The sequence below is a fragment of the Arabidopsis thaliana genome, chromosome 5 (assembly GCF_000001735.4).
Source record: "Arabidopsis thaliana chromosome 5, partial sequence".
NCBI classification, from domain to species: Eukaryota; Viridiplantae; Streptophyta; class Magnoliopsida; order Brassicales; family Brassicaceae; genus Arabidopsis; species Arabidopsis thaliana.
The window spans coordinates 13,199,484-13,221,887 of record NC_003076.8 but is presented as its reverse complement, the minus strand read 5'-3'; the positions used below and the strand labels follow the sequence as shown (position 1 = coordinate 13,221,887).

At 30.1% G+C, this 22,404-nt stretch overlaps 3 protein-coding genes and 4 pseudogenes across 7 annotated transcripts; 2 read left to right on the top strand and 5 right to left on the bottom strand.

The window, feature by feature from the left end:
* Positions 1-350: 350 nt before the first annotated feature.
* AT5G34903 lies at positions 351-698 on the bottom strand (annotated as a pseudogene). The gene has a single exon.
* Positions 699-2,525: 1,827 nt separating this feature from the next.
* AT5G34900 lies at positions 2,526-7,192 on the top strand (annotated as a pseudogene; the record flags this gene model as incomplete). The annotated part of the gene is made up of 13 exons: positions 2,526-2,868; positions 3,663-4,210; positions 4,304-4,477; positions 4,786-4,821; positions 4,903-5,025; positions 5,108-5,215; positions 5,306-5,362; positions 5,469-5,531; positions 5,620-5,710; positions 5,759-5,840; positions 5,933-6,014; positions 6,494-6,931; positions 7,034-7,192.
* Positions 7,193-9,988: 2,796 nt separating this feature from the next.
* AT5G34895 lies at positions 9,989-12,074 on the top strand (annotated as a pseudogene; the record flags this gene model as incomplete). The annotated part of the gene is made up of 7 exons: positions 9,989-10,384; positions 10,589-11,089; positions 11,170-11,316; positions 11,397-11,487; positions 11,565-11,683; positions 11,757-11,927; positions 12,027-12,074.
* An 895-nt stretch (positions 12,075-12,969) lies between these two features.
* AT5G34890 lies at positions 12,970-15,548 on the bottom strand (annotated as a pseudogene; the record flags this gene model as incomplete). Its single annotated transcript has 1 exon — positions 12,970-15,548.
* A 2,498-nt stretch (positions 15,549-18,046) lies between these two features.
* AT5G34887 (inhibitor/lipid-transfer protein/seed storage 2S albumin superfamily protein (DUF784)) lies at positions 18,047-18,446 on the bottom strand (the record flags this gene model as incomplete). Its single annotated transcript, NM_148017.2, has 1 exon — positions 18,047-18,446. The coding sequence occupies exon 1, from the start codon at positions 18,392-18,394 to the stop codon at positions 18,047-18,049; it is 348 nt and encodes a 115-aa protein (NP_680322.1). The 5' UTR covers positions 18,395-18,446.
* Positions 18,447-19,702: 1,256 nt separating this feature from the next.
* Positions 19,703-20,413, bottom strand: AT5G34885 (inhibitor/lipid-transfer protein/seed storage 2S albumin superfamily protein (DUF784)). Its single transcript, NM_122878.2, has one exon. The coding sequence runs from the start codon at positions 20,340-20,342 to the stop codon at positions 19,995-19,997; it is 348 nt and encodes a 115-aa protein (NP_568524.1). The 5' UTR covers positions 20,343-20,413; the 3' UTR covers positions 19,703-19,994.
* A 1,529-nt stretch (positions 20,414-21,942) lies between these two features.
* Positions 21,943-22,326, bottom strand: AT5G34883 (inhibitor/lipid-transfer protein/seed storage 2S albumin superfamily protein (DUF784); the record flags this gene model as incomplete). Its single annotated transcript, NM_148016.2, has 1 exon — positions 21,943-22,326. Exon 1 carries the CDS (start codon positions 22,288-22,290, stop codon positions 21,943-21,945), a length of 348 nt encoding a protein of 115 aa, NP_680321.1. The 5' UTR covers positions 22,291-22,326.
* Positions 22,327-22,404: the final 78 nt, after the last annotated feature.

Genomic DNA, 22,404 nt, shown 5'->3' with positions numbered 1-22,404 from the left:
GAATTATACAGATTAAGTTCTATAAATTCTTTGAAAAAATTATGTCAACTTTTTTGAATTACGAAAACATATTACTCTAATTAGAAATAAAATACAAAAATTAAAGTTCACTAAACAATATTAGTTAGAGCTCCTCTTAATAGTTAAATTTTGAATTATTATTCGACTCTTTATAAGAAATTTTGTTTCGAGTTCAAATAGATAATCATAAATTGAAGTTTTACTTTTTTAGAAAGAAATTCGCTTTGGTTAAAAATGTTGTTAAGTTAAAATATCAAGGCTTGTGTGAAGAAAACTATAACAGAAAAATATCAATTTATTGGGTGAAAATAGTACACGCAATATACATTTCAAGCACTTTTGGAGATTGAGACACAATGTTTCGACAAGTCATCACTCTTCTTCAAGTATTCTGTTTCGTGAGCAATTAACATGGGTTTATCTACAATATATTTAATAAGCGTATCGTAACACACTTTTCCTTCTTTGACGAGATCGTTGCAACAAAGATCAGACATTGTTCCATTTTCGAAGACAGCAGCAATTATATCTAACGCACACTTAGGAGTGATTTTAACAAGACAAGTATTCCATAATAAATTTGCTTCAACTTCTTCGACTGAGAAAGCTGGAACAAATGCACACACCAAAGCTACAACAATGAATCGCGTAGAAATCTAAGAGTTAAATTTAGCCATATGTACTTATGATTGAAATGTACAAGAAATATTCTTATTTTACTAAACAAATCCTAAGAAAAATGATTTGTATTTGTTATTTGAAAATTGAAGCTATCTAAACTTTATATAGGAAATCAAAATCACAAAGTAACTTTTTCTAAAAAGACAAATAAATTTAACATTATATTTAATGGGAATAAATTTTCGACAAATAAATATACTACAAAACTTCAATTTAATGGTTTTGTCAACGTTTAAAAATGAAACAAAAAACATAAATACAAGTAACAATATCCAATTCAATATAGAAAAATTCTTTCAAATGCCCTTTTCATGATGCCCCTTTTCAACTTTACCATTTTGTTTTATCCATTTTTATTTCTACCCTCTTTAATTTTTTAATGACCATTTTACCCTTATTTGGAAATTGTTTTAGGTTAACAAAATGAAATATTAATATTTTTTCACCTAAAATATTCCAAAATGAATATTCCCGCCAAAAAGTTTCGAAAAAAAAATTCCCACCAAATTTTGTTTTCAAAAATATTTTTCTCGCCAATTTTTTTTTTTTGCGGGAAATAGATTTACAAGGGATTTTAAAGGGCTTTTATAATATTTACAAGGGATTTTAAAAGGGTGATTTACAAGGGATTTTAAAAGGTTTTAAAAAGATTTACAAGGGATTTTAAAAGGGTTTTAAAAGATTTACAAGAGATTTTATAGGGATTTAAAAGATTTACAAAGGTATTTTAAAGATTTTTAAAAGGTTTAAAATTGTTTTGAAAAGATTTTAAAATATTTACAAGGGATTTTAAAAGAGTTTTACAATATTTCCATGGGATTTTAAAGGGCTTTAAAAGATTTACAAAGGATTTATAAAGATTTTTAAAGGGTTTAAAAGTGTTTTCAAAGATTTTCAAAGGATTTTAAAATCTCTTGTAAATCTTTTAAAACTCTTTTAAAATCTCTTGTAAATCTATTTGCCGCAAAAAAATATTTACAAGGATTTTTAAAATCATTTTTTTGGTTGAGAAAAATTTGTTACGAAAAAAAAAAATTGGCGGGAAATTTTTTTTTGGCGAGAATATTTTTTTTTTTGGCGGGAAAAAAGTTTGGCGGAAACTTTTTTTTTGGCGGGAAATAAAACTTTTGGCGCCAAAAAATTGGCGGGAAAAGTTCAGTTTTCAACTCCTTTTTTCTATTAGATGAGGGTAATTTGGTCATTTTGTTCAAGGGAATGAGTATTTTTAAAAATGGACAACATGAAAGGATATTGTTGCAAAAGGGTAGTAAAAAAAAGGTGGTTTTGCAAATCTCCCTTCAATATAAGAAGGGAGATTTGCAAAATTTCCCTTATTCTAATAACCTTTTGTAAAAATGCCTTTTCCTGAAGGCTATTTTTAAAACTACCCCTTCTAATATGGCAAATGACTGTCTTACCCTTACTGAATGATTAGGTTTCACATTCGTTTCACAAACTTCTTCGTTTTCCTCTCCGATTTTCCTCTCCGATTTCACTCAAAATCGCCGGCGAATTTCCTCTCCGTTTTGACTCAAAATCGCCGACGAATTTCCTCTCCGATTTCACTCAAAATCGCCAACGAATTTCCTCTCCGATTTCACTCAAAATTGCCGACGAATTTTCTCTCTGAGAAACCCCAAAATCGCCGACGAATTTCCTCTCCGAAGGATTCGCTGAAGGATTCAGATCATTTCTCTACGACGCAAACAATCCCCAGAGATATCGATAGATCCGACGGTAACCGTTTTTATAATCGATTTTATAGTCGATTTTATAGTCGATTTTATAGTAGATCTGACGATGTTTCATAACATGTTTTGCAGATGGATTCAGAGAGTGAAATCCTTACATTGCCTGAACAGATATACATAGAAGGTGAAGAATCTATTGCACTGGGAACCGTTCAACAATACTCGGATTGGAATTTAGTTAGTAAAGTAGAGGAAGCTTTAGGCGAGTGTTTATTTCAGAAGATTAGAAGTTCGTTTCTTGGTCTTCTAGTTGAATTGGGACCAAAAATGAAGGCTAAGAAGGGAATCAGATTTTCTGGAAAAATCTTTCACTATCTCATGCAGCAGAGAGTGAAAACAAAAGGATCAACTCTTTGGTTTAGAGTTGATTCTCAACCTATCCGTTTCTCCTTGAGAGAGTTCTATCTCACAACAGGTAATAAAGTTTTACAATCGTTTTTAAAGCTTAATTAACTGTCGTAGAATGATTTACAAGGCATTTGCATAACTGTTTGCGTAGTTTACAATCGTTTTTAAAACATAAGTAAGTGTCATAGATAATTTACAAGGGATTTTAAAAGCTTTTAAAAGGGGTTTACTTCATTAACAATCGTTTAAGAAGCATAAGTTAGTGGCAGATAATGATTTACAAGGGATTTTAAAAAGGGTATGCATGGTTTACAACCGTTTTTAGGCATAAGTAACTAGCATAGAATAATTTACAAGGGATTTTAAAAGCTTAAAGAAGTGTTAAACACGTTTACAAGGGATTTTAAAAGCATAAGTAAGTGTCTTAAAACGATTTACAAGGGATTTTAGAAGTGTTTGCATAGTTTACAATCGATTTTAAAACATAAGTAAGTGGCATAGAATATTTACAAGGGATTTTAAAACCTTTTCTAAGGGTTAAACATGATTTACAATCGTTTTTTAAGCATAAGTAAGTTGAATAGAATGACTTACAAGAGATTTTAAAAGCTTTTAGAAAGGTTAAACATGATTTACAATCGTTTTTAAAGCATAAGTAAGTGTCATATAATGATTTACAAGGGATTTTAAAAGTGTCTGCATGGTTTACAATCGTTTTTAAAGCATAAGTAAGTGGCATTGAATGATTTATAAGGGATTTTAAAAGCTTTTAAAAGTGTTAAACATGATTTACAATCGTTTTTAAAGTATTTACTATAAAACCTGTAATAATAGTCTCTACACTGTCTTTTGTTCATACAGGAATTCAATGTGAACCTGTTCATAGGGAACTTCGACGAAAGGGGAAAGATCCTGTAAAAGAACCATACTTTTGGGCTAGTAAAGGATCTTATACTCTTGGTGATCTCGAAGATCGATTGTTTTTAAAACCTAAGGAAGGTGAACCTGCTGTTGAAGATGAAGAAAAGTTGTGTCTTGCTGCAGTAGTGTTGACTGAAGGAATTCTCTTGACACCATATGGAAAAGAGAAGATACCTTTGCCAAGATTGCGGCATGCTTCTGATTTTGAGATGTACACAGCCCAACCGTGGGGTAAAGAAGCATTCAGTGTTCTATCAAATTCAATTCTGAGAATGGACGAGAAAACTTGGGCAAAAGAGAAATATGATTTGAGAGGATTTGGACTCGCGCTAACAATATGGGTGTTGAGCGCAGTTCCAGCATTTGGTGCAGCATTTGGAGTTAAAGATAAGGAATTCCAATCTGAATATCCATTGATATTGAAGTGGAAAAGCACTACTACTCCAGAGTTTTTCAAGATCGTAAACCTTGTAAATGATGTTTATGAGGTAAGCTTTTGTCTATTTACAGAATTCTTTAAATGGTTTTGAGATTTGAAGTTCTGCTTTCTCAAGATTTGTAATGTTATTGTATCTTCGCAGATTGAGGTGAATACAATTATTGGAAACCCAGAAGACTTCAAGTCTTTAGTTCCTGATTTCCACACAAACGACACAGAATTCCAACAGGTTTTGGAACTTGTTAAGATGGGCTACAGATTGAAGAAAACTGAATGGAATACAAGATGTGTTGATGTTTGTGCTGCCCTTGAAGAAGTAGGTCAAAACAAAATCAATAACAAAATATCTAATAGCGAGAAGCTTGACAGGATTTTGACAATCCTTGAAGATCTTAACAAGAGAGTCGAGCTGATTGAGAGGATTTTGGACATTAGAATGGAGGAAAAGAATAATCAGAGATCTGAGGAAGATGAAGAAAGAAAACAAGAAGATGAGGAGTAGAAAGACAACCAGAGGTAATTGTAAATGTTTCTTTAAAAGCTATTTGAAAGGAAAGGTTTTACAATGTATTTTAAAGGTAAAATACGTAGTAAACCTTTACAATGTACTCTTTTTTTTCGCAGGCTGAAGAAGAAGGAGGACTAGAAAGAAAAGCAGAGGTAATTGAAAATCTTTACAAGCTATTTTAAAGGTCTACTAATTATATTAATGATTGACTTATTGTTTTTATTTTGTTGCAGAATGACAATGAATCATTTGAAGATTCAATCAGAGAGCCAAACACACAGTATGGGAGCTATCCGGGTGATGATGAAAACACCCAATGTGATGTTGGTGATGAAGTAGCTGAAGAATCATCAAAAGTACAGTAATTTATATCTCTAAAAGTCTTACAAAAATGATTAGTATCCTTTTTATAATTTTACATTCTGTTATATTTTCAAGGATAAGTCTCCTACTCCACGATCCTCTACACCAAATTTCAATATTTTGTCTGAAGAAAGTTTGGATGTTCAAAAGGATAAGAAGAGATCTAGCAGAGGAAGAAATGAGGTTAGCATTTTAAAAAATTTGTATTATCTAACCAAGTGTTTATAATATTTTTTTCAAATCTTTAAAAGTTTATCTTTCATGCAACTTCAGAACAAGAGAGTTAAACCAAGTGTTCATGCTGAGGATAATCTTAAAACAAGAAAACAGGTTAGTATTTGCAACAGTACTGTTTTTAAAATTTGTCAATTGTCTTGTTATGATATTTACAAGGGATTTTAAAAGTACTTTTAATTGGTGTTTTTTACTATTCTAGGTGCCGAGAAAGAGGCAGAAACAAGTTGATAGTGCTGATGTTGATGTTCCAACAAGGAAAGAGGTTAGTATCTAATTTATTATGATTTTGAAAATTTTGTTTACAAGGTATTTTAAACATCTGTTTTTTTTATTCTTTTTGATTGGTACAGAGTAAGAAAAGGAAAATTATTGGCAATGATGGTGATAACGCTGATAATGATGACGACAATGATGATTTTCAGCCCGCTCCGCAAAGAAAGAGTTAGCGGGGTACGTTTCCTTCCATTCATACCCAAGCACCTTTCACAGCTGAGAAGAAAAAGCATCCAATTTTGCATCCATTTGCGAAAGTTGATGCCACAAGACTTGAGAAATTGGCTGAATGGAAGAAGTCAAGGAAAAAAAAGTGAGTTTTGTTAGTAAGATAGTGAGTTTTTTTTAATAATGGAAGAAGCATCATTGTTGACTGTTTTGTTGTTGTAGGCCACTATCAATCGCGGGAAATATTGTAGATACAAAGTGGTTTACAACCCTAGAGACGCCAGGGAAAGCAATAACAGCAACGGTATGTCTAAAAATCCTTGTAAAATTGGTAACCCATGAATTACATATAGTTTTTAAAGCATCATTAAGTTATTTACAAAGAGATTTTAAAAAGGGTTACATGGTTTATAAACAATTTTAAAAGATTAGAAAGTGGTAAAGAATGATTTACAAGGTATTTTAAAAAGGATTTACATGACTTGCAATCGTTTTTAACGGATTAGAAAGTGGTAAGGATTGATTTACAAGGGATTTTTTAAAAGCTATTAAAAAGGGTTTAATTGATTAACAATCGTTTAGAAGCAGAACTTAGTGACATAGAATGATTTACAAGGGATTTTAAAAGCTTTTAAAAGTGTTTAGCTTGATTTACAATCGTTAAAAAGCATAAGTATGTTGCGTAGAATGATTTACAAGGTATTTTAAAAAGGGTTTGCACTTTTTACAATCGTTTTTAAAGGGGTTTTCTAATATGATAATTTTTATTTTTGTTGTGTTTAGCATGTTGATGCAGCTTTGGAGTTGATGAAAACGAGGAAGGAAAGCAATCCAGAATTATTCAAAAACAAATCAGTTGTATTTGTTGGATCGTCTTTCTTAAATGTGGTTGATGAGTCATACATGGAGTTTTTGGATAACAAAGAGGGATTTCAGTTTCAGTCTGAAGAAATCAGTAAGCTGATAATAGAGGAAGAAACCAAGTGCATATTGGCTCCTTTTTGTATCAAAGGAAAATGCTGGGTTGCCTTGCTCATCCACTTGGAACAGAAGACAGTTTGTATATGGGAATATGCAGCTTCTTATTTAACAGAAGAAGTCAAGAAAAAATATGTTGCTGCCTACTCTATAGCTATGCCATACATTGTTCGGAACATCCTCAAAAAAGAAGACATGGATGTCTCTCCATTTAGCATCAAAGTCCTTACCACTTTTCCTCAGGTAACTTCTTTAAATATATCATAGTCTTAGAAATGAATATTCCGTAAGTCCTGACTTCTATAACTTCTTTTCTTAAGTAATTCTTTTGGTTTTTGGTTGTAGGCTCCTAGAAATGAAGAGTCTGGTATCTATATGCTGAAGTTTATGGAATGCTACTCAATGTATACCAGCCATTCAAACCTTGAAGGGAACATAATTCAAAACGTTAGGAATAAGTTGGCTGCTGACATCTACACCGAATTAGGGTCAGTCACTTTGTAGAAGTAGCAGACTTCTAATCAAAAAGTAGTGGAGTATACGATAGATTTATCAGCTTTTGTTTCTTATTTCATAAAACTTTGTCATTTGAATATTTTATGAACATCTGTATGGAACAAGATTTATGAAGTTTATTTAGTTCAACTCCTGTTTTACAAAATTACTGTATAATGGTTGTTTGGGTTAACAGGTGCTTTGATTTGAATGGAAAAGGACTTTAAACATGCTTTTAAACAGGGTTTTTAAACGATTTACAAGCTGCTTTATAAGGATTTTAAAAGTGTTGAAAAAGCTGCAGTAGCGGTTATTATGAAAAAAATTTATAATCGTTTTTAAAATGATTTACAACCGTTTTAAAAGAGATTTACAAACGATTTATAAGCTGTTTTAAAAACGTTTTAAAAGTGTTGAAAAAGCTGCAGTAACTGTTATTATAAAAAGATTTACAACCGTTTTTAAAATGATTTACAACCGTTTTTAAAAGAGAATTTCAACCGTTGAAAAAGTTACAGTAATGTTAAACACTGTATCTGTTACTAATTGGGCCTAGGCCTGTTATTTAGAAAAACAAACTGTTTTAGTAAAAAAAAAAACTAAAAGCCCAAAAAACACTAAAGCCAAAAATTCACTATAACGTAAAAACAAATTAAACAGGGATTGGCTGCTGACATCTTCACCGAATTAGGGTCAGTCACTTTGTAGAAGTAGCAGACTTCTAATCAAAAAGTAGTGGAGTACAAGATAGATTTATAAACTTTGTCAATTGAATATTTTATGAACATCTATATGGAACAAGATTTATGAAGTTTATTTAGTTTAACTCCTATTTTACAAAATTACTGTATAATGGTTGTTTGGGTTAACAGGTGCTTTGATTTGAATGGAAAAGGACTTTAAACATGCTTTTAAACAGGGTTTTTAAATGAATTATAAGCTGTTTTAAAAGCGTTTTAAAAGTGTTGAAAAAGCTGCAGTAGCTGCTATTATAAAAAGATTTACAATCGTTTTAAAAATGATTTACAACCGTTTTTAAAAGAGAATATCAACCGTTGAAAAAGTTACAGTAATGTTAAACACTGTATCTGTTACTAATTGGGCCTAGGCCGGTTACTTAGAAAAACAAACTGTTTTAGTAAAAAAACACTAAAAGCCCAAAAAACACTAAAACCCAAAAATTCACTATAACCTAAAAACAAATTAAACAGGAATTGGCTTCTGACATCTTCACCGAATTAGGGTCAGTCACTTTGAAAAGATTTACAACCGTTTTTAAAATGATTTAGAACCGTTTTTAAAAGAGAATATCAACCGTTGAAAAAGTTACAGTAATGTTAAACACTGTATCTGTTACTAATTGGGCCTAGGCCTGTTATTTAGAAAAACAAACTGTTTTAGTAAAAAAACACTAAAAGCCCAAAAAACACTAAAGCCCAAAAATTCACTATAACCCAAAAACAAAAAAGGAAGGGAACCGTGAAAAGACAACAAAAAAGTAACAAAAAAAAAAAAGAAGAATACAAACTGTCGTCTTCGTCTTCTTCCTTTCAACAATGTGAAGAAAATCTGATTATACAGCAAAAAGGAAGCAATTGAAGGTAACTAATTTACGAAACTGAAGTTTACCATTTGGGTTTGTTCAATTTTTGCCGAATCTCTTTTTTGTTCTAGCATTTCTAGGTTTTTCGGTTGAAAACGAAACAAGTAAAATAGATTGATATTTGGGATTTTGAAGGAGTGTTGGAAATTGTTATATAATTTTGATAGATTTATGTTTAAAGTTTGATATTTGAGTTTCAAAAACCTTCAAAGAAGATTTCAAATGCCGATTAACTTCTCTGTTGTAGCAATTTCAAAGTTTTTTCGTTTTGAAACTTCAACAGTAAATAGATTGATGTTTGGGTTTGTGTTTTAATTTATAGATCCTCACTTAATTTATGGGTTACCAGTTGATTGGAATTGGTTTGGAAAAGGGTTTTTTTTTGTTTCTATTTTCAGCGGCTGTGTTCTTTGAAAAGGATTAAAATTTTGTTTTTGGAATGGTTTCAAAACGGTCTTTAAAAAGGATTATGGAGTAATGACTGTGTTTTACAAGGGTTTTTAAAGTCTTAAAACGACTTGTAATGACTTTGAAAAATGGTTTTACAAGGGTTTTTAAAGTTCTTTAAACGACTTGTAATGACTATGTTTATGTTTCGAAAACTACAAATGCATAATAGATTTACAAAAATGGTTTTTAAAACCATTTCAAAACTGTGTTAATTTAATGACTGTGTTAATGTATTTAATCAGGTTTTGAGAAATATGAGTACAAAGAAACTGTTCTTTCCTAAAAGACTGTTCCAACCAGGCAGCGAAGTAGATAATATTACAAGGGTATCAAAGCATTCATCCTTCAAAATTGTCTCGACTGTCAGGAAAGCTTTAGAGCCGATAGAGTTCAACACATTAATGGACACATTCTTGGGTCCTATAGTGGAATTCGCTTAAATGGACTTAGCATTTTCAAGCCATATCGTTCATCATTTACTCCAGAGAAGAATACTAACCAACAATGACGAATTGTGGTTTGTATTTGCTGATCAACCTATGCGATTCTCCCTGAGAGAGTTTATCATAACAACAGGACTTCCAATGGATGATGCATCAGGAAGCAGTCCAAATGTGAAGAGAAAGAAGAAAGAAAAGTGGTGGATAAAAGATAATCAGACTTTGAAGGGAAAGCAGAAAAAAAATGTGTGGATTGACAAGGAAATGACTTTTTTAGATCTTACATATGTTTTGGAAATGCGTTCCAAAAAAATGCAGCCAGAGGAGAGACTGAGATTGGCGGGTTTGTTACTAGTGGAGGGCATATTGCTAGCTCGAAATCCCACTACCATGCTGCCAATTGAGAATCTGAAGAGAGCTACTGATTTCGAAAAGTTTTGTAAGTATCCATGGGCGCAGATTGTGTACTCATATTTGGTAACTGAAGTGAAGAGAATCGGTAATGACTATTTGTTCAGGAAACAATATGGTCTATTTGGATTTGTTCAATCAATTCAGATATGGGCATTATCATCGGTTCAGAAGTTGGGAGAAAAGTTTGGCACTAGAGATGAATCATTTAGTGGAAATATTCCATTAATTCTCCAATGGAGATCAACATCGTCTCCAAGTGCAAAAGCTATAACAATGATAGCAGATGGTGACAAGGTACATTTTCTTAGTTGTGGCTTTTTTTATGTTTTAAACACTGTTTATAAATAAAGAGTATGTTTTACAATAGTTTTTACAATCAAGTTTTAAGGATTTACAAAGGGTTAAAAGCAATTTAAACTATTTACAACGGATTTTAAAAGGTTAATTAAGAATTGTGCATTATTTTTACACAGTTTGGAATTTTGTTTATCTTTGCAGGTTGAAGTGACACCAATAGTTGGTGTTCATACTCATGAATACGACCACTTGGTTTCACAGAAGAATCCTGAAGACAAGGATCTGTTGGATGTTTTTGATCTTGTGATCAAAGGATATAGAATGAGCAAGAAGGATTGGTGTCAGGGATGGATTCAAGTGGAACAAGGACATCAAGGAAGAATTGATCATGTCTTGAAACCTGCAATTGAAACAGTTGTGCATCAAAGCAGAAAAAGGAAATCAATGTCCTTTGGTGAGAAGGTAAAACTGGTATATGAAAATTCTACTTGCAATGTTGAAGAAACAGAAAAACAAGAGAATCCCAAACAAGGCGATGAAGAAATGGAAAGAGAAGAAGGAAAAGAAGAAAAAGTAGAAGAACATAATGAATATAATGATGCTGCAGATCAAGAAGCATATGTAATTTTGTCAGATAATGAAGATAATGGGACTGCACCCACAGAGAAAGAATCACAACCTCAAAAAGAAGAAACAACAGAGGTATGCATTCCTTAATTGTTTAAAAAGACATGATAAAATTGTCAAAAAATAAAAATTTGTTTTGATGTTTTGGTATACAGGTTCCAAAAGAAGAAAACGTAGAAGAACATGATGAACATGATGAGACTGAAGATCAAGAAGCATATGTAATTTTGTCAGATGATGAAGATAATGGGACTGCACCCACAGAGAAAGAATCACAACCTCAAAAAGAAGAAACAACAGAGGTCTGCATTCCTTAATTGTTTTAAAAGACATGATAAAATTGTCAAAAAATAAAAATTTGTGTTGATGTTTTTGTTTACAGGTTCCAAGAGAGACCAAGAAAGATGATGAAGATGTTAATCAAACACCACTCTCTACGCAAGAAGAAGAAATCACCCAGGGACAGAGCAGTCGTAAGTTCTTTTTACATTCACAGATGATTTGCCTTGATAAACAACTTCTAAATTTTTTTTTTTTGTTTTTGTATCAGTTCAAACTCCTTTGACGCCGGTCATGTTGAGTCAGGAAGTAATGGAAGAAATTGACCTAAAAGTTAAAAAATGGGCGAAAAACAAATTAATAAGAGATCTACTATCGTCACTTGAAGAAGTAAGTTAATTTACATCATTGTTTTGCTGCAAAAGATTTTAATTCTAATCATTTTGGAATTTTTACATTTCAGATTCTTTGGCCCGACAGTAAATGGCAAAAAGTCGAAATTTGGGAAATGTGGGACGAGAAGAAATACAAATTAGCATTAAAGAAAGCAACGTTACTCGTTCATCCTGACAAACTGTCTCGAGCTCATCCAAAAGTGAAATACCTAGCTGAACAAATCTGCAAGATAATAATGGTTAGTGTTAAACTCTTCTTTTGTATAACGATATATTTTTAAAAACTTGAATATTATTGTTATGCAAAACATAACTTACAGTTTGAATTTTATTTGCAGGTAGAGAAGGACAGAGCTACTAAGGCAAAAATGGATTTAGTTCTTTAGACTGACTTATTTCAAACATGTTTATTTTACTTTTGTTATTTGGAATCTATGATTGTACTTGTATTTTAATTATGACTGTCAAATCTAATCAAAATGCTTTACTCTTGTCAACTGTTTATGGTTTTATAAGAATTGTCATGATTTACAAGTGATTTTATAGGCATAAACAGCTTATATGCATAACGAAAGATTTATAAGACATTTTAAAGGATTTGTAAAGCCTTGCAAACAACTTAACAAGAGTTTACATGGTTTGCTATCGGTTTTTAAGGATAATAAAGTGGTAAAGCATGATTTACAAGCGATTTTAAAAGCTTTTAAAAGGGGTTTACTTGATTAACAATCGTTTAAGAAGAATAAGTTAATGTCAGAAAATGATTTATAAGGGATTTTAAAAGCTTGTAAAAGTGTTTAACTTGATTTACAATTGTTAAAAGTATATGTAAGTGGCATAACGAAATATTTACAAGGTGTTTTAAAAGGATTTTCAAAGACGTTTTAAACAGGCTTTTACAAAATATTTTAAAAAGATAAATTATTGGAATTACTATTAAAATTACTTGTAAAGTTTGATAGTAATTTTAGTAAACGACTTACAAGATATTTTAAAAGATTCAAGTTAAAAGCTTGTAAAAATGTTTAACTTGATTTACAATCGTTTAAAGTATATGTAAGTGGCATAACGAAAGACTTACAAGGTATTTTAAAAGGATTTAAACAGACGTTTTAAACAGGATTTTACAAGAGATTTTAAAAGGTAAAATATTGGAATAACCTTCAAAATTACTTGTAAAAGTTTGATAGTAATTTTAACAAACGAGAGTAATAATACAACACAATGAAGAAAATATTAAAAAACCCAACAATATTCAATTCTCTGGAGATAAAGATATATCTAAATTGCAGCAACACAAGTTGATTTGTTGTGACCCGACTGACCACACCTACTGCATTTGTGTAATTTTGGTTTTGGCTGAGACCTTCCATGCTCCCAAACAGAAGGTATCCTCTTTTTATTCCGTCTGCCACTAGGTACACGAGTAGAAGGTGGGAGACAAATAACTTCACTAATAGTTTCTGGAATCTCCCAATATTTCATATCACCATTTGGGTGAATGCTCTCTGAATATGCTTGACGCCACCTGTAAATTACAGCGATGTAAACTGAGATTAAAACCACATAAACACAGATAAAACCATAAAAAGAGATATTAAAACATTTAAAAACGCCTGTAAAGTTGTGAAGAATAGAGATAAAACCTGTAAGTAGAATGAAACTCATCAACAAACATGTTTTCGTTCAGATTGATATGTTTAGCAGAAGCAATTCCATGTGCGCAAGGAAATTTATCAATATCAAACATACAGCATGTGCAAGTCCTTTTGTCCAGATTAGCCAAATGCGTTTTGGTATCTCCTTTTACCTCAAACTCTTCTTGATTAACTTGACAAACCTCAAGCCATCGTGTTGAAGTATCATATGACGCTTTCATTTTCTTCCCTACATTTATAGTAACAGCAGACAGATGTTGACTACTCTCTTCACGTTGCTCATTAAACCATCTTGTCATAATAGATCTGATTGACTCAAATAGGCAAACAATCGGATACTCGCGGTTCTGTTTCAACAAGGCATTAACAGATTCAGCTAGATTAGATGTCATGATGTTGTACCGATTTGAAGGAGAATAAGCTCGAGACCATTTCCTAACATCTACCTCCCAAAGATATTGTGCTAACTTTTTATCACTATTAGTGATTTCCCAGAACAAAGAATCAAATTATGTCTTCGTGTAAACTCTAGAAGCCACATAGTAAACTGGAATAAGTGAAGAACCTCTGAAATGGGTTTCCAAGTTTTTTTGCAAATGAAAAGTGCAAAGTCCATGATGAGCAAGTGGATAATTCCCTGAAAGTCCGCTTGCAATAGAAGCAGCTCGGTCAGACACAAAAACTAAATCATTCTCATCAGGGGTTATATTCAGCAAACACTTCAAAAACCAGTCCCATGACGCGTCATTTTCAGAGTCAACTATTGCAAAAGCAATAGGATACAAATTAAAATTCCCATCCTGAGCTGAGGCACCAAGCAAAGTCCCTTTAAACTTTGATGTCAGATGGGCACCATCAATAGATATGACTTTTCTCATCAACTTATAACCTCTAATTGATGCACCAAAAGCCAGAAACGCATACTTAAACTTATTAGCAGAATCTTTTTTGAAAAAAGTGATAGAACCTGGATTCGTCACTTGTACCCTGTGGAACCACCTCGGTAAAACCTCAAAACTATCATCACGTAAACCCCTCGCAAGTTCTGCTGCATGTTCTTGAACTCTCCAAGCCTTCGAATAATTGATTCCAACTCCATGATCTTTTCTAAATATTTCTATCAGCTGTTTAGGTATGAGGGGAAGCTTTCCTCCTTCAAAATGGTTACTTATCAATCTTCCTAATGTCCTTGCAGATGCTTGACGATGACTAACATTCCTTAATGAAGAGTCACAACTGTGATGACTAACATACTTCCGAATAACATAACTCTCGGATCCACCAGCCCTAGTTGCACGTAGTCTCCAACTACAGTTTTCATCAATACAATGAAGAACATACCTCGTGAGATCTGATTTCACTGTATGAAACTCAAAGCTGTGCTTCACTGGAAACATCTGCAACGTGAATACCATTTCATCTTTGTCTTTGAAAATTTTTCCAATAAACAAAGAATCAGCATCACTTAGACCAGTTGAAAACGCAGAACTAGAATACTGTTGATCAAGAATACTAGATGTTTCAGATACACACGCCTCAATAATCCTAGAGGTTAACCTCGGCTGCCAAAATAAAAAGCTTACCTCAAACATCAATCTATCTTAAATAATGATTTTACAAGGATTTTTAAAAGGGGTTTAAAAACGTTAATAATGATTTTACAAGATTTTTTAAAAGGATTATTACCTGAGTAGTAGATGCAGAATGAGAAGCAAAAGGATTTGAAGTCGTCTCAGCCTGTAATAAACACAATCACTGACTTAATAATAATTTTACAAGGATTTTTAAAAGGGGTTTAAAAACGTTAATAATGATTTTACAAGGATTTTTAAAAGAGGTTTAAAAACGTTAATATGATTTTACAAGGATTTTTAAAATTATAACACAAGAAGGTTATTGAAAAACCTGCTCAACTGTCACAGAAATTTGCTCTACAGTCAAACATAACTGAAGCAATCCTCCACTATGTGAGAATTTGTGCATAAAAGTTGCAAGCTGTCTATCGTTCCTAATATAATGAGGATGAGATTGTATGGTTGTAGACGTGGAGACTAATTTGTAACTAAGCTTCAAAGAATTGGTTGAACTATCTATTTGAAAATCCTCTACAAGAATATCAACCAACGCGTGATAGGTAATGTGCTCATCAATGAGCACTAAAGAAGCTCCCAATTCAATGTCTAATTCAAATTCCCAAGTCATATTGTTTGTCAACTTCCACAAGCCACAAACAGAATACAATTCTAGCATTATAACCTGATAGGATAAATAATAACAAAATCAACACCCACAAAAACACTGTCACTACAGAGAGAAGCAAGGTTTACAAATCGTTTTAAAGAGTAAGTAAGTAGCATAGAATAATTTACAAGGGATTTTAAAAGCTTTGAAAAGTGGTTAACATGGTTTACAAATCGTTTTAAAGAGTAAGTAAGTAGCATAGAATAATTTACAAGGGATTTTAAAAGCTTTGAAAAGTGGTTAACATGGTTTACAAATCGTTTTAAAGAGTAAGTAAGTAGCATAGAATAATTTACAAGGGATTTTAAAATCTTTGAAAAGTGATTAACATGGTTTACAAATCGTTTTAAAGCGTAAGTAAGTAGCATAGAATAACTTACAAGGGATTTTAAAAGCTTTGAAAAGTGGTTAACATGGTTTACAAATCGTTTTAAAGCGTAAGTAAGTAGCATAGAATAATTTACAAGGGATTTTAAAAGCTTTAAAAAGTGGTTAACATGGTTTACAAATCGTTTTAAAGCGTAAGTGGCATAGATCTATCACAAAAGCATATGCAAAAGAGGTAAACACTAAATCAGAACCAAAATCTATTACGAAATAGTATAACGAATTCACATAAGCAAATCTATCACGAAACAGTATAACGAATTCAAAAGGATTTTAGAACAGTATAACGAATTTACAAAAAATTTAGAAACAAATTCAATCATCAAATCTCAAACAAAATTCAAATTCGAAGCTGAAGCAAATGTCAAACTGTCGATTGAATCAGGATTCAAATAACGAATTCACATAATCAATAACAAAAATCGAATAAACCAATTCGAAAACGAAAATTTAAGCTAACATTATAAAATCAAACCTGGGAAACGCAAGAGATTCGACGGCGACACACAGCTCTACTTACGACGGCGAAGATGAGTTTTCACGGCGAGTAAACTCACTATTTCCGACGGCATGGGATTCAACGGCATTCACAATTTGCGATGGAGGAAGAAGAGAGAGAGTGAAGAAATGAATTAGGTCTGTGGGTAGCTCATTAAGGGTAATTTGGGGAGAAAAGTATTAGAAAGGGTAGAAATGAAAATGGGAAAAAAAGGGTAGAGTTGCAAAAGGGCATTGAGAAAAGGGCATTAGAGTGAATTATTCATATAAGAAACCAATAGTTAATTTTCTTTTATTTCGATATCTAACATGGAATATTTAGTGGGTATAAGTTTCAAATTGACATATTTATGTACTTAAGCCAAATAAATTTAAAATTTGAAAATTCTACCTATTTTCAGTATAAATTTATATAATTTTTAAAATATAAGAAGCCTAACTCACATTTTATATTAAACATATTATTTATTTTCTAATAAAAAAAACTTTTGCTCACAATAGTCTTTATCGAAATGGCTAATAAATGTTTGTAAAACTTTTTTCGACATACAATTTATAGAAAGGTTTTCAAAGTTTCTCTAGGCTAATATAAAATTCACAAGAGCAAATCAATAATTTTTGAATATCAAGTATAGTTTTGTTATAAGATTTATGTTATAGATACAACTATTATAACTAGACCAATTTTAAAAGCATATCATTTAAAATTGCACAAGAGCTAAAACTCCTAGTTAATAAATAACCAAAATTGGTGAAAATCAATCTTTTCATAACAAGTGAGTCATAACATATATCGAAAAGTACATGATAATTTAAGAGTGGCATTGGATTGATATGTTAAAAATATATACCAATAAGTAGAATAAAAGCAAAATATTTTAAAATTTTACATTAACAAAGGATTCAAGTTAAATGGTAAAGACACCTATATCGATATCTAAATATTTTATCACTAATCATTAGATATATTTTAACACTAATTAAGATATGTGTGAACTAACATATTGATTAGAAAAATACATACTTTTCGTAAGAAAATTTATAAAAATAAAGGATTTAGTAGATATCATATTCAAATTTTTCTCACCCTTTAAGTTTTTGTTTTCGCATCTACATATACATTTTTGGAGCCATTTTAGCAAATAAATCATAGAGTTGGACTTATTTACAACCCAATGCCATTAGCATTAATTTTTTTTTCTAAAATAATTAATTTTATTTTAAATTCTAAACAAACTTCACATCAATTCTTTGAAAATATTATGTCAACTTTTTTTTATTACGAAAAACATATTACTTTAATTAGAAATAAAATACAAAAATTAAAGTTCACTAAACAATATTAGTTAGAGCTCCTTTTAATAGTTAAATTATGAATAATTATTTGACTCTTATAAGAAATTTTGTTTCGAGTTCAAATAGATAATCATAAATTGAAGTTATACTTTTTAAGAAAGAAATTCGCTTTGGTTAAAATTGTTGTTAAGTTAAAATATAAAGGCTTGTGTGAAGAAAACTATAACAACAGAAAACAATCAATTTATTGGGTGAAAATAGTACACGCAATATACATTTCAAGCACTTTTGGAGATTGAGACACAATGTTTCCACAAGTCATCACTCTTCTTCAAGTATTCTGTTTCGTGAGCAATTAACATGGGTTTATCTGCAATATATTTAATAAGCGTATCGTGACACACTTTTCCTTCTTTGACGAGATCGTTGCAACAAGGATCAGGCATTGTTCCATTTTCGAAGACAACAACAATTATATCTAACGCACACTTAGGAGTGATTTTAACAAGACAAGTATTCCACAATAAATTTGCTTCAGCTTCTTCGACTGAGAAAGCTGGAACAAATGCACACACCAAAGCTACAACAATGAATAGCGTAGTAATCTGAGAGTTAAATTTAGCCATATCTACTTATGATTGAAATGTACAAGAAATATTCTTATTTTACTAAACAAATCCTAAGAAAAATGATTTGTATTTGTTATTTGAAAATTGAAGTTATCTAAACTTTATATAGGAAATCAAAATCACAAAGTAACTTTTTTAAAAAAGACAAATAAATTTAACGTTATATTTAATGAGAATAAAATTTCGACAAATAAATATACTACCAAACTTTAATTTAATGGTTTTATCAACGTTTAAAAATGAAACAAAAAACATAAATACAAGTAACAATATCCAATTCAATATAAGAAACCAATAGTTAATTTTCTTTTATTTCGTTATCTAACATGGAATATTTAGTGGGTATAAAGTTCAAATTGACATATTTATGTTCTTAAGCCAAATAAATTTAAAATTTGAAAATTTTAACTATTTTTTAGTATAAATTTATATAATTTTTAAAATATAAGAAGCCTAACTCACAATTTATCTTAAACATATTATTTATTTTATAATAAAACAACTTTTGCTCTCAATAGTCTTAATCGAAATGAATAATAAATGTTTGTAAAACTTTATTCGACATACAATTTATTGAAAGGTTTTTAAAGTTTCTCAAGGCTAATATGAAGTTCACAAGAGCAAATGAATAATTTTTGAATATCAAGTATAGTTTTGTTATAAGTTTTATGTTATAGATACAACTATTATAACTAGACCAATTTTAAAAGCATATCATTTAAAATTGCACAAGAGCTAAAACTTCTAGTTAATAAATAACCAAAATTGGTGAAAAATCCATCGTTTCATAACAAGTGAGTCATAACATATATTGAAAAGTACATGATAATTTAAGAGTGGCATTAGATTGATATGTTAAAAATATATACCAATAAGTAGAATAAAAGCAAAATATTTTAAAATTTTACATTAACAAAGGATTCAAGTTAAATGGTAAAGACACCTATATCGATATCTAAAAACTTTATCACTAATCATTAGATCTAATTTAACACTAATTAAGATATGTATGAACTAACAGATCTATTAGAAAATACATACTTTTCCTAAGAAAATTTATAAAAATAAAGGATTTAGTAGATATCGTATTCAAATTTTTCTCACCCTTCAAGTTTTCGTTTTGGCATTGAAATTAAAAATTAAACATTTGTACTTGAAAACATTTTGGTTATTTATGTGAGGTACTGATTTAACGTCATTGAAAGATAGAATAAAGATAAAGAATGTATACTAATTTTCCTGAATAATATAGATTAAGTTCTATAAATTCTTTGAAACAAAAATATGTCAACTTTTTTGAATTATGAATAACTTATTACTCTAATTAGAAAGAAAATACAAAAATTAAATTTCACTAAACAATATTAGTTAGAGCTCCTCTTAATAGTTAAATTTTGAATTATTATTCGACTCTTTATAAGAAATTTTGTTTCGAGTTCAAATAGATAATCATAAATTAAAGTTATACTTTTTAAGAAAGAAATTCGCTTTGGTTAAAATTGTTGTTAAGTTAAAATATAAAGGCTTGTGTGAAGAAAACTATAACAACAGAAAACAATCAATTTATTGGGTGAAAATAGTACACGCAATATACATTTCAAGCACTTTTGGAGATTGAGACACAATGTTTCCACAAGTCATCACTCTTCTTCAAGTATTCTGTTTCGTGAGCAATTAACATGGGTTTATCTGCAATATATTTAATAAGCGTATCGTGACACACTTTTCCTTCTTTGACAAGATCGTTGCAACAAGGATCAGACATTGTTCCATTTTCGAAGACAGCAGCAATTATATCTAACGCACACTTAGGAGTGAATTTAACAAGACAAGTATTCCATAATAAATTTGCTTCAGCTTCTTTGACTGAGAAAGTTGGAACAAATGCACACACCAAAGCTACAACAATGAATAGCGTAGTAATCTGAGAGTTAAATTTAGCCATATCTACTTATGATTGAAATGTACAAGAAATATTTTTATTTTACTAAACAAATCCTAAGAAAAATGATTTGTATTTTTTATTTGAAAATTGAAGTTATCTAAATTTTATATAGGAAATCAAAATCACAAAGTAACTTTTTTAATAAAGACAAATAAATTTAACGTTATATTTAATGGGAATAAATTTTCGACAAATAAATATACTACAAAACTTTAGTTTAATGATTTTATCAACGTTTAAAAATGAAACAAAAAACATAAATACAAGTAACAATATCCAATTCAATATAAGAAATCAATAGTTAATTTTCTTTTATTTAGATATCTAACATGGAATATTTAGTGGGTATAAGGTTCAAATTGACATATTTATGTTCTTAAGCCAAATAAATTTAAAATTTGAAAATTCTAACAATTTTTCAGTATAAATTTATATAATTTTTAAAATATAAGAAGCCTAATTCACAATTTATCTTAAACAAATTATTTATTTTATAATAAAAAAAACTTTTGCTCACAATAGTCTTAATCGAAATGGCTAATAAATGTTTGTAAAACTTTATTCGACATACAATTTATTGAAAGGTTTTCAAAGTTTCTCTAGGCTAATATGAAGTTCACAAGAGAAAATCAATAATTTTTGAATATCAAGTATAGTTTTGTTATAAGTTTTATGTTATAGATACAACTATTATAACTAGACCAATTTTAAAAGCATATTATTTAAAATTGCACTAGAGCTAAAACTTCTAGTTAATAAATAACCAAAATTGGTGAAAATCCATCGTTTCATAACAAGTGAGTCATAACATATATCGAAAAGTACATGATAATTTAAGAGTGGCATTGGATTGATATGTTAAAATTATATACCAATAAGTAGAATCAAAGCAAAATATTTTAAAATTTTACATTAACAAAGGATTCAAGTTAAATGGTAAAGACACCTATATCGATATCTAAAAACTTTATCACTAATCATTAGATCTAATTTAACACTAATTAAGATATGTATGAACTAACAGATCTATTAGAAAATACATACTTTTACTAAGATAATTTATAAAAATAAAGGATTTAGTAGATATCGTATTCAAATTTTTCTCACCCTTCAAGTTTTTGTTTTCGCATTGAAATTAAAAATTAAACATTTGTACTTGAAAACATTTTGGTTATTTATATGAGGTACTGATTTAATGTCATTGAAAGATAGAATAAAGATAAATAATGTATACTAATTTTCCTGAATTATATAGATTAAGTTCTATAAATTCTTTGAAACAAAATTATGTCAACTTTTTTGAATTATGAATAACTTATTACTCTAATTAGAAAGAAAATACAAAAATTAAATTTCACTAAACAATATTAGTTAGAGCTCCTCTTAATAGTTAAATTTTGAATTATTATTCGACTCTTTATAAGAAATTTTGTTTCGAGTTCAAATAGATAATCATAAATTAAAGTTATACTTTTTAAGAAAGAAATTCGCTTTGGTTAAAATTGTTGTTAAGTTAAAATATAAAGGCTTGTGTGAAGAAAACTATAACAACAGAAAACAATCAATTTATTGGGTGAAAATAGTACACGCAATATACATTTCAAGCACTTTTGGAGATTGAGACACAATGTTTCCACAAGTCATCACTCTTCTTTAAGTATTCTGTTTCGTGAGCAATTAACATGGGTTTATCTGCAATATATTTAATAAGCGAATCGTGACACACTTTTCCTTCTTTGACAAGATCGTTGCAACAAGGATCAGGCATTGTTCCATTTTCGAAGACAGCAGCAATTATATCTAACGCACACTTAGGAGTGAATTTAACAAGACAAGTATTCCATAATAAATTTGCTTCAGCTTCTTTGACTGAGAAAGTTGGAACAAATGCACACACCAAAGCTACAACAATGAATAGCGTAGTAATCTGAGAGTTAAATCTAGCCATATCTACTTATGATTGAAATGTACAAGAAATATTTTTATTTTACTAGACAAATCCTAAGAAAAATGATTTGTATTTTTTATTTGAAAATTGAAGTTATCTAAATTTTATATAGGA

Excerpts from the sequence above, each read along its gene's own strand:
- AT5G34885 (NM_122878.2), bottom strand. The coding sequence starts at position 20,342 with ATGGCTAAATTTAACTCTCAGATTACTACGCTATTCATTGTTGTAGCT.